At 33.0% G+C, this 12,459-nt stretch overlaps 1 protein-coding gene across 4 annotated transcripts in view; it reads right to left on the bottom strand.

Annotated features, from left to right (window-relative positions):
• C1H9orf85 (chromosome 1 C9orf85 homolog) overlaps window positions 1-12,459 on the bottom strand; it is a 97,479-nt gene that overhangs the window by 68,825 nt on the left and 16,195 nt on the right. For all 4 annotated transcript variants that reach the window (XM_031943686.1, XM_003761642.4, XM_031943685.1 and 1 more), the window contains exon 2: window positions 8,875-8,981. In XM_031943686.1, coding sequence (XP_031799546.1) covers window positions 8,875-8,981 — 107 coding nt within the window. The remainder of the gene's footprint in view (window positions 1-8,874; window positions 8,982-12,459) is intronic.

Raw genomic sequence — 12,459 nt, 5'->3', positions numbered from 1 at the left:
AGGTCTTTTTCCAATGAGGTGCTGTACATTTTCTTCTGTTTTTTTTTTTTTTTTTTTTCATTCTTTTGATTTTGTTGAACTGATTATTGGTTTCTCATAGAGTCATTCACTTCTACCTTTTTCAGTTCTAATTTTTAAGAAACTATTATCTCTAGTGAGTTTTTATACTTCCCTTTCTATTTGGCTAGTTCCATTTTTTAAGGAGTTGTTTTGTTCAGTGGATTTTTTTTTTTTTTTACCATTTGATGAATTATATTTTTAAGGAATTGTTTTCCTCAGTAAATTTTTGTCCTTCCTTTTCCAAGCTGTTGACGCTCTTAATTCTCATTTCCCTTCTTTTCTTCCTTTCTCTCTCCTTCTCTCCTTCCCTGTCATCATAGTAGCTTTGTATGGTATGGGTTCCTTTCTTTTTCTTTTTTACTATTTTGGTACTTGTTTCATGACTTTTAAAGTTGAGCTCTGCTTCTGGGGCACAGCTTATCTTACACTTCTTTCACTGTGGACCTGAAACCTGATCTTTGGCTTTCTGTACCTCAGATGCTGGCACCTTGCCCAGCCCAGAAATTTTAGTCATGAAAAAAATCAGCATGAATTACAACTTCTTTTCATATGCTTCTGTACTTGTTCTTACAGTAAAGCCAGATACCAGAGAATCTGGAGGATATTTCTATTTACTGTCCAACATTATCAATAGAACAAATTCTGTAAAATATGCCAATTTCCAATTTATGTGATTGAATTAGCTACGCTCTGTTCTGTAGTTAGCCCTACTTTTGCACTTGAGTGACCCAGAGCAGTTGTGCCTGTTGTGTTGGGAATTCCCAGACTGGTAGTTTGCCTCCTATGCTGGAGTTCGAGACCTTACAACTGGCCTGTTGTGATACTAGCCTGCTGAGCCAAGACTGAGGGGCCTTAATTGCCGATCTGTGCTGAAAGCCTCCCTTTGATTTGCCTGGGCATTGTCTGTGTGGGTTATGTTCCTCTTTACCTAAGGGAGACAAGACTTTTCCTCAAGTCTAACCATAAAATAAAAAAGAAAGAATTTAAGGGGATGGAATGAAATTTTAGAAAAGTTAGATATGATAGACATCTGGAGTAAATTATATGGGGATAGAAACAGAATTAGAAAGGATTATAATTTTTTTCAGTGATACACCTAGGTAAAAAATGACCATGTATTAGGGCATAAAAAGCACAGAGTGAAGTGCAGAAATGCAGAAGTAGTAAATGTTTCCTTTTTAGATCATTGTGCAAGAAAAATTATGGGTAATAAAAGACCATGGAAAGAGAGATTAAAGATTAATTGGAAATTAAATAATCTAATCCTAAAGAATCAGTAGGTCAAATAACAGACCACAGAAGTAATCAACAATTTCACCAAAGGGAATTATAATAATGAAACATACCAGAATTTATGGATGAAGCGCAAGCAATTCTTAGGAAATTTTATATCTCTAAATGACTGCGTATATAAAATAGAAAGAAAACTACTGAACTAATAAATAAAACTAAGCTGATTTTATAATATAACCACTGAAACATAAATTTTTGGTTAATTTGGTTAATTAAAATAAAAATTTGGTTAATTCTTTTTAAAAAGGAGAAAAACAAATGAAAAGGATAAATTTATCATCAAAGAAGAGAAAATTAAAGTAAAAATTAGGTCTGACAATCCAAATGAAATGGATGAATATTTATACAAATATAAATTGCCCAGATTAAAACAGGAAGAAAAAAACACTTAAACAACTGCATTTAAAAAAAAAAGAAATTAAATTAAACAACCTAAGATACCATACACACCTTTGGATTCAAGATGACAGGAAAAAATAATGATGATTGTTGAGGGGAGGGGAAAACTGGGACATTGATGCATTGTTGGTGGAGTTGTGAACAATCCAACCATTTTGGGAGTAGTTTAACTATGCCTAAAAAGTTATAAACTTGATACCTTTGATCCAGAGTGTTACTACTGGGATTATATCCCAAAGAGATTATAAAGAAGGGAAAAGGGACCTGTATGTCCCAAATGTTTGTGGCAGCCCTTTTGTAGTGGTTAGAAACTGAAACTGAATGATGTCCACGTTGGAGAATTGAATAAAGGTATATGAATATTATGGAATATTCGTTCAAGAAATGACCAACAGGATGATTTCAGAAAGGCCTGAGAGACTTAACAACTGATGCTGAGGAAATGAGCAGGACCAGGAGATCATTATATACTTCAACAATAATACTAGATGATGACCAGTTCTGATGACCAGGCCATCCTCAGCAACAAGAATCAACCAAATCATTTCCAATGGAGCAGTTAATGAACTAGCTATGCCGAAAAGAACTCGAGATGATAAAAACCATTACATTGAATTCTAATCCCTATATTTATGCACAAACTGCATTTTTGATTTCCCAGTTTAATTGTACAATATTTCAGAGTCCGATTCTTTTGTAAAAAATAACGTTTTTATGTTACTTATTTTGTATCTAATTTATATTTTAAATTTAACATCTACTGGTCATCCTGCCATCTAGGGGTGGGGTGGGGAGTAAGAGGGAAAAATTGAACAAGAGGTTTGTAATTGTTAATGCAAAGTTACCCATGCATATATCCTGTAAATAAAAGGCTATTAAATTAAAAAAAAAAAAAAAAGAAAAAAAAGAAATTGAACTAATCATCAGTGAATTCCCTTAGAAAAACTCTTCAGGGCTAGATGGACTTATAAATGAATTCTACAAAACATTTAAAGAACAATTAATTCTTATACTTTATAAACTCTTTGAGAAAATAGGTTGAGTTCTATCAAATTTAATGACATAAATATGGTCATAATATCTAAATTAGGAAGAGCCAAAACAAAGAAAGAAAAATATACATCAATTTCCTTAATGAATTTTATCATTGTAATTATTATTACAATAATGTAATTATATTAATGTAAAAATTTTAAATAAAATATAGCAAAATACAGCAATTTATCATGAGGATAATATACTTTGAGCAGATGGGATTTATACCAGAATGCAGGGCTGGTTCAAAATTAGAAAAACTTTCAGAATAATTGACCACTTCAATAATAAAACCAACTGAAATCATATAATTTAAATCATATGATCATAATTATAATCAACATTTAACATTATCTCTTCCTGTCATCTTAGCCAATCTGAAAAATGAAGTGATATCTCAGAATTGTCGTAATTTGCATTTCTCTAATCCATAATAATTTAGAGCATTGTTTTCATGACTAGAACTGGTTTTAATTGATAGGAAACATTTTAAAATGCAAAATGGATCTTTTTTTTGTACAAACAAAACCAATGCAAGCAAGATTAGAAGGAAAGCAGAAAGATAGGAAATGACTTTTACTGCCAGTATTTCTGAGAAAGACCTCATTTACAAAATAAGTAGAGAACTGAGTCAAATTTATAAGAATATAAATTATTCCCTAATTGATAAATGGTCAAAGGATATGAACAGGCAATTTTCAAATGAAGAAATAAGTCATATTAGAAAATGTTCTTATCACTATTGATTACAGAATTGAAAATTAAAATAACTGTGGTACTACCTCATATGACAGAATGATAGAAAAGGAAAATGATAAATGGCACAGTGGATAGAGCCTGGGCCCTGAAGTTGGAAGGACCCGAGTTCAAATTCGGCCTCAGACATTTAATAATTCCTAGCTGTGTGACTCTGGGCAAGTCACTTAACCCCAATTGCCTCAGCAAAATAATAATAATAATAAAGGAAAATGATAATTGATGCAGAGGTGTGGGAAAAATGGAACACTAATGCATTGCTGGTTGAACTGTGAACTAATGCAACCATTCTAAAGAGCAATTTGGAATTATGTTCAAATGGCAATAAAACTGTGTAAATCTTTTGATCTAACAATACCAGATCTGTATCCCAAAGAAATCACAAAAAAATGGAAAAGGAAAAATATACAAAATGTTTATAAACATGTACAGAAATGTTTACAGCAGTTCTTTTTGTGGTGGCAAAGAACTGGAAATTGAAGAGATATCCATTAACTGGAGAATAGCTGAACAATTTGTGGCATATGAATGTAATGGAATACTATTATTCTATAAGAAATGATGAACAGATGAATTTCAGAAAAACCTTGGCAGACTTCTATGAACTGATGCTGAATGAAGTGAGCAGAACTAGGAGAATATTGTACAGCAACACTGTGAAATGATAAACTATTAGACTTAGCTCTTCTCAGTAATATAATAATCTAAGACAATTCCAAAAGACTCATGATGGAAAGACTATCCACATCCAGAGAAAGAACTACGGTGTCTGAATACAGATTGAAGCATATTATTTTCACTTATTTTTGTTGTTTTTTTTTTCCTCATAGTTTTCCCCTTTTGTTCTGAATCTCCTTTTACAACATGACTAATATGGAACTATGTTGAATATGATTGTATATGTATAATCTATATCAGAGTGCTTGCCATCTTGGGAAGGAAAGAAGGACAAAAAAAAAAAGAAAGTCAAAATCTTTTAAAAATACATGTTGAAAACTAAAAAAAAAATTTTAAATTAATGAAAAAAATAGTTTTTATAGGTAACTGGGGAAAAATAAAGTGTTTAAAAAATAATTTAAAAAAAGACTTGTTTGGGCAAAAAGACTGAGGAGAGTATGACAGAATTAACTTAGGATCTATTGCCCACAAACTCAGACTCCAAAAGGAATATGATAGTCAGTATTATAAGCACAAAGATTTGACATCTGGAAGCCAATTTAAGTCATTCTAGGAACCTACCTGAAAATTCATGAATGCAAAGACCTACATAAATTAGTTTCAATCTAAATTTGAATTATTCAGTAAACCTTCAAAAGGAAGACAGACAACAAGTTATTATCACAAGAGAAGGGTACATTAAAAATACTTTGCCCAGAAAAAAATAAAATTCTCCTCCTACTCATAAGGTATTATGAAAACTATAAGACTATCCTTAAGTCCTGGAAAATAAAAAGGGGGTTTGGATTTTTAAAAGATACATGGGGAGGCTCTTCAATTGGAGAATGGCTGAATAAACTATGATATATAAATATTATACAATATTAATGTTCTATAAGCAACGATAAGCAGGATAATTTCAGAAAGGTCTAGAAAGACTTATATAAACTGATGCTAACTGAAGTAGAACCAAGAGAATATGGTATACAACAATAAGATTATAAGATAATCAATTCTGATGGAAGTTGCTCTTTTCAGCAGTGAGATGATTCAGGCCAGTTCCAATGATTTTGTGACGGATAGAACCATCTGCATTCAGAGAAAAGACTGGGGACTGAGTGTGGATCACAATATAGTATTTTCACTTCTGTTGTTGTTTGCTTGCATTTTGTTTTCTTTCTTATTTCTTTTTCCTTTTTGATTTGATTTTTCTTGTACAGCATCATAATTGTAGAAATATGTATAAAAGAATTGTGCAAGTTTAACATATATTGGATTACTTGCCATCTAGGGGAAAGGGTGAGGGGAGGAGAAGGAGAAAAAATCTTTAGAATATAAGGTTTTGCAAGGGTGAATGTTGAAAACTATATGCATATGTTTTGAAAGTAAAATGCTTTAAAAAATTTTTTTAAAGACATATGGGGAAGAAAGAAAAGAAAAGGCGCCTCAAGGAGATGAGACCATTGCTTAAAGTGATAGGATGATGATGAAGACTAAGAGAAGGCACAATTTTTATTTTGTCCCTTTTTCAGTCCCATGGAGAATGGCCTCTGGAACTACAAAGGACAGAACAAAACTAATTAATAGGAAGCTAAAATTCAAGAGAAGTATAAAATGCTGATTTTTAAAAATAGGGGAGTATGAAAACAGATTTTGCAAATCATGTAGTTGATGAGCTTGGCTTCCATTCTTATCAAAGTTCTAAAAATGCATTATTTCAAACATAGTATACATTTAAAAAAAGGAAAAAATAGTCATAAAGAGCCAGAACAGCCTCATTAAAAACATGAAACTCATTTTCCTGACAAGGTAAAGAAATCAGGTATATGCTGGAGACACAATTTGCATAAATTTTATCAAAACATTTCACTAAATCTCATATTGATAAGGTGAAGTCTAGTTTTTGGGGCTCCCTGTAATGTTCTCTTGTTGGGTTTTCTTGGGGTCTCTGGGAGCAGCCTTCATTTCAGTTCAGTAATCACCACGAGAACGGCCAGGTGTTAAAGTCCAAATCCTTTATTATCTCTTTCACGTCTTGTCTACTTTCCTGGGGCCCCAATTAGCTTTCTTTTAGTCCAGATACTTTATTATCTCCTTCCTGGAGCTGGGCAGCTTTCTGGAGAGCCTTTCAATCTGGCCTTAGTCTTAGTGGAAGTGCAGGAGTCCAGGCTAGCCACCAGGAAGATCAAAGATCGAATTGAATTTCTCCCCTTGGTTCTGAGAGTTTAAGCTCCTGGGCCAAGTCCTTTGCCTTCTCTCTGAATATCTCTGAATCTCCCTGACTGAGGCTTCTAGCTTATATGCTCCACACTGAGTACAAACCAATCATTATATCACTAGGAAACCATTATTTGTTGTAGGATTAAATCAATGTTAAACTAGATTTAACCATTGTCTCCTCAATTCCACTTAGTACCTTGTTTCAAGTTCTGGCCCATAACATCTCCTTGTAGGATTAAATCAATCCTACTGAACCATGCTAAATTAGATACCTATTGTCTTAATCAATTCCACTGACTTAGTACCTTGTAAGAATCCTTTGTTTCAAGTTCAGAATTCTGGCCCATAATAGCTCATGGTATGGGAACCAAAATATGATGAGATTTAGGTTTTGAGTTTCCCTTTAGTAGGGAATCAAATGATAAGGTCTAGATTTAGGGAACCAAAATGAGATTAGGGTTTTTGGTGGTCAGGGAGTTAAATGATAAGGTCTAGTGGCAGGTTTGGAGAACCAAATGGAGAGGTTTGGCTCTCCTACATCCCTTCAGATTCGGCACAAGTATAGGGAGTTTTAGGGAACCCCTTTCTGGCAACGCAAGCATTCTCCATAAAGGATTTTACAAACCCCAAAACCTAGATTGATAAAAGAGATTTATTACAGGGATTCAGAAGTAAGGTTAGAAATCTTGACAGAGAGGCATAAAGTCTCATTAGGGAAATAGGTAAGGATAAAGAGAGGGTAACACTAGAAAAGAATATTATTCCAGTGGCAGAGACCTCCTTGGCATGGCATGGCATAGCATTGCACGTTTAGAACCAAAGAGAGAATTTTAGATTGGCTCTTTTATAATAGGAGCTTTGGCTATAAGCTGAAGGGGGATAGTGGTGGAATCCCAAATTGGCTCATCTACTAGCTGGGTTTCAGGGTGAGCTGGAATTTGAATAGAATTGAATAGAAGATCTTTGGCTTGGAATTCTTTTGCTCAGGACTGAATCATCCCCACCAAGAAAACAGAATGAAACTACTTGTCTCTTGTTTCCCTGGGGAGGAGTCCCTCACTGAGGCAGAGTTGAAGGAGATTTTCTCCTTCAAGTATTTTTAGAGTTTCAGAGTCCCTTCTTCATTATGAGCAAGACAGAGTGATATCAGGGTAAATGACAGTACAATTAGACAAGGAATTGCCTGAATTAACTTGATTTACAAAGTCATTATTAATGATTCAAAATCAAGTTAAATTGGAAGGACAAATTTACCAGTGATCATTTCCTGTTCCTATGCTGTTCTGTATCACAGATGTTTATAGATTGTACAAAGCTTCAAAAAATAGTTAACCCAATGGATAAAAAAATTAAGACCCAAAAAGATTGTGACAAGTTATAATTGCATGCTTAATCTAATAATGTGAAATTTAATGGAGATCAGGTAGGCTGTTATACTTGGCTTCAAAAAAAATCAACTTCCTGAGTACAAAATATAACAGGTAAAGCCAGACAGCATTGTATCCGAAAAAAGATTATAAGATTTTAGTGGGTTAGTCTCAAGTCAACATTGTGAGAAAAGGGAGTAAAAAATGTGAATACACTAATCTTATATTACAAAAAGAGATAGTATTATCTAGATCTAGAGAACATGATAGGATCATCGTATTCCACCCTGGTCAAATCTGGAATGTGGAATACAATGCTCAGTTAAAGGCATAATCTTTTTGGATTAACATTCATAAACTTGAGTGAATACATCAGGATAGATAAAACTGACAAACTGGTAGGAGAGGAAAAGATTCAGGAGAAGTATGATACTACTATTGTCAAGCATTTATAAAGGCTTGCTCTGAATAGCTACACAGAGCAGAATTATGCAAAACTGCAAAGATAAAAGTTGAGGTTTGATGTAAGAAAAAAAAAAAGATGTATAAAAGGTTCAGTAATAAATTTTGAAAAGTGACACAACTGATGCTGCACCAAAATCAGTGAATCGTCTTGTCCAACAATTCTTTTCAGACTCATTTTCTATTATTCTTCAAAATATACTTGGTATTTCAGCTGAGTTTACTGGATGCTTGCTGGATGAGTAGTGGACACCTGCTGAATACTTACTAGGGACTTGCTATTACTTCCTACCTCTGTGATTTTGCATAACTGACACCATTCCCCCTCTCAGCCTCCCCTCCCCCCTAGCCACCTTCTGATCTTACCTAAGAAGCCCACTTCTCATCTAAGGCTGTTCCCAAGCATTCTTCCTCCCCAATTTTCAGTTCTTCCCTGCAATTGTTAGTACTCTGCATCCCTAACATTATTTTCTATTTATTCTATATATTCAAGTTTATATTTTTCTGTGTATATTATTATCCTGTCTCCTCCAGCCCCCAGAAGATATAGACTCCTTGAGGGGATTAAGTGGATTTTTTTTCTTTGTATTTACAGTGTCTGGCACACAATAGGTACTTAACTTACCATTTTTTAGGTTTTGATAGTGGTTTGTACTTGCTGTATTTTACCCGCCACTCCAGAACTTCTTTACAACGTTGACATACGCCATCATGAAGCTTTGCATTTATTCTCTTAAGGAAAAAAAAGACAAATAGCATATTGAAAGATTACACTTATATAATGGAATATGGCATCAGATAACTTTAAGTTTTTTCTATGGAAAAACTCATTATGTAATAAAGGACTTCAATCATCAGCACTTTTGGTACTTAAACAAAAATATACTTTTCCCCCCCCCATTCTATTTCTAATTTTATGTTATTATTTATATTCTTTCTAATTCTATAAGAAATGATGAGAAGGATGCTCTCAGAAAAACTTGGAAAGTCTTGCATGAGTTCAAGCAAAGTGAAATGTATTATGAACAAGTAACAGAAATACTGTGGAATGATCAGTTGTGAATGACTTTACCATTCTTCAAGACTACTCTGAAGGACTTATGATGAAAAATGGTATTAGTGCTATTCATACCCAGAGAAAGAACCAATTGTATCTGAATACAGATTGAAGCATTTTTTTAAACTTTATTTTTCTTGATTTTTTTTTTTTTTGAAAGGAGAGAGATCTATGTTTTCTTTTATACATGGTTTTTACGGACATATTTTGCATAACTTCCTGTGTCTTCTCGATGGGGGAGGGAAGGAAGAGAAAATTTGGAACTTAAAATTTTAAAAACCAATATAAAAAATTTGTTTTACATGTAACTGGGGCAAATAAAAATATTAAAACTTAAAACATTATATATGCTTTTCCATTTTTATCCTATTTATTTCTAATTAGTAGACCAAGAGGATGAGCTTAAAAAGAGAGACGTGATAAAATTAACATTTAATTTAGATAAATTAGACAAATCACTGAGATAAAGAATTAAAACTATTGATTAAAGTAGTATTTGAGATGACCGAATAGTTTGTTATCTAGGTTATAGCTTAATAATTTCTAATAAAGATTTGAATGGTCACAATTTTAGAAAAAATTTTAGAAAATTAAGTAAACTGTTGATATAAAAAACACCATGGCACTTATAACAACTTTATAAATTTGAGTTATTGATAACAAATAGACGCTTTAAAATGACCCTCATTTCTAACTCCCTTTGTCAAAATATTTCATTAGCAGTATTAACTAATACAATCTAAAATAACTTGTCCAACACAAACTGTAGTGTGTTTTCAGAAGTATGACCAAGATAGTGAAAGGTCAAGAAGCCCTGTCATGTGTTTTTAATAACCAGACATTCTAAATGCTTTAGAATCATTCCTCATGTAATTCTCAAAAGCACCCTGGAGGTAGGTGCTATTATTATCCTCATATTATAGATGAGGAAACTGTATATAAGACGATTTGAACTCAAAGTACTCTTAACTACAAATCTAGCATTCTATTTACGGTGATACAATTTAGTCTGGTTACCTTCTGATTAATAATACCAAATAAAGCAAACAATTGGGTGCTTCCCACTGTCATGGAAGACATCTACTGTAGAATGCAAATCTAAAGGGTTCTCTATAAATGTCAGGGCCTTTCCAATATGTTTTTGTTTATGGAAAATTTGCTAATTTCACTGGGTCAGGGAACAGTGCAAAACCTACTAGATAAGATAGAAAATAAATGAAAAATGGTTAACAACTAAAGAATTTGATCAGACAAGAAAACCTCTTTACTCTTTCTTGTTTTTTCCATTTTTTTTGGCTAAACTCCATGGTTCAGTCGCATCATCCTTTACCCCAAACACTATATTAACCTCCTACTTGGTCTCCCATTCAATCTCTCTCCACAAAGCTACCAAATTGGTTTCCCTAAAGCATAAGTCTGACTTTATCATAACCCAATTCAACAAGTTCCAGCAGATCCATATTTCTTACTGGATAAAATGTGAACATCTATGTTTATATAGTACCTTACAGATTCTTGTTTACTTTACAAACATATACTCATATTACTTCTCTCTATATATCTACATATCAGGTTAAAACATAGCTAGTTCTTGTATATGCCATTCTATCCTGTCTTCATATCTTTGCACGAATTGCCTGTTTCCCTTTCCTGAAATAATCTTGCTTTTTACTCACCTCTGGGAATCACTACTCAACCCAAGTACCATGTTCAATGTAAGGTCTTTTCTTACCCTTTTTCTCATTATTGTTTCTTCTCCTTCTTCCAGCATTATAATTTTGCATTGTTTATTTATATATATATATTATTATGTATCGTTTATATATTTTGTACTTAATTAAAATAGATAGATCATGGAGAAAGTTAAGACTAAGAAATAAGTGTGATAGGCATACACCCTCGAACACATCCTCCTGCTTCACTGATAGTTAACAAAATTTCAAACTATGTAGAGGAAGATTTCCACTATGTTGGTTAGACTTTTTGTGGAAGCTTCAGGGAGATTCGAGTCAGTCAGTAAATGTTTTGTAAGCATCATGTTGTTGCAAGTTGTGCTGTGGGAGAGTACCCATATTGATTAAATCAAAGATCTACATTTGAGGCATAAAATGTATGAAAACAATCTATATTTATTACCTTGCCAGTATTTTCTTTGCCCTTTACTTAAGTTACAGACAAGAAAATGCTCTATTTTGAAAAAAAACATCAGATCTGAGAATTGTAAAGTGGGTAGGAATCTGAGCTGATTTTGCCCCACTTCCCTCATTTATGAAGAAAGGAACTGAGACCCAGAGAGCTTGTGTTGCTACTCCCAATCATATAGCTGGTTAATATTTTCATATTTTGTCTTTCGTTCAGCCTGACTCTAGTAATAAACCAGAAGATTTACTAGGGAAGGTTACATGTTAGCCATATAAGGTATGTCTATAATTTGATATGAAATGGAACACTATAGCAATAAGTTTCACTATTGGGATGTAGGAGAGTCATTCCTGGACCAAGAAGTGGAAGATCTGGAAATTCTAGTTTAGACACACAGCTCCTTTCATTATCTAGTCTTTTTAACCTTGATCAAGTTATTTAATTTTTCTGAACTTCAGTTCCCCTACCTATAAGGAAATATATTTATGAGACACATAGATGGCACAGCAGATTGAGAACTAGTACTCTGTTTGGAGTAAAAAAAAAAAAAAAAAAAAAACAGAGTTCAAGTCCATTCTCAGCCATTAAGACATTAGCTGTGTGATCATGGGCAAGTCATTAAACTTCTGTTTGCCTTAATCTCTTCAGATGTAAAAGGAGTATGATAATAACAGCTACTAATTAGAATTGTTGTAAGGATAAAATGAGATAATATTTGTAAAGCATGTAGCAGCACAATGCCTACCATATGATAAGTATGATATAAATCTTCCTCTATAAAAAGGATTCTGACCAATTCTAAATCCCATTTGAGTTCTAAAATGAAAAATATTGTAATATGATCTCTATATGGCTTTTAAATCATCATAATTAGGTTTTAATGGACTAAAGAAAAGTAACACTGAGCATTTAAAAATGAGTAGATTATGAAAAAGCTAAGTGATTTTTATAATTCTGAAAACATTTCCTACTAGTACAATTCCAAGCCCTGTCTCCTCTCTAATGTTTTCA

The sequence above is a fragment of the Sarcophilus harrisii genome, chromosome 1, assembly GCF_902635505.1.
Source record: "Sarcophilus harrisii chromosome 1, mSarHar1.11, whole genome shotgun sequence".
NCBI lineage: Eukaryota > Metazoa > Chordata > Mammalia > Dasyuromorphia > Dasyuridae > Sarcophilus > Sarcophilus harrisii.
The sequence above is the reverse complement of the archived record's forward strand: the minus strand, read 5'-3'. Positions and strand labels throughout refer to the sequence as shown.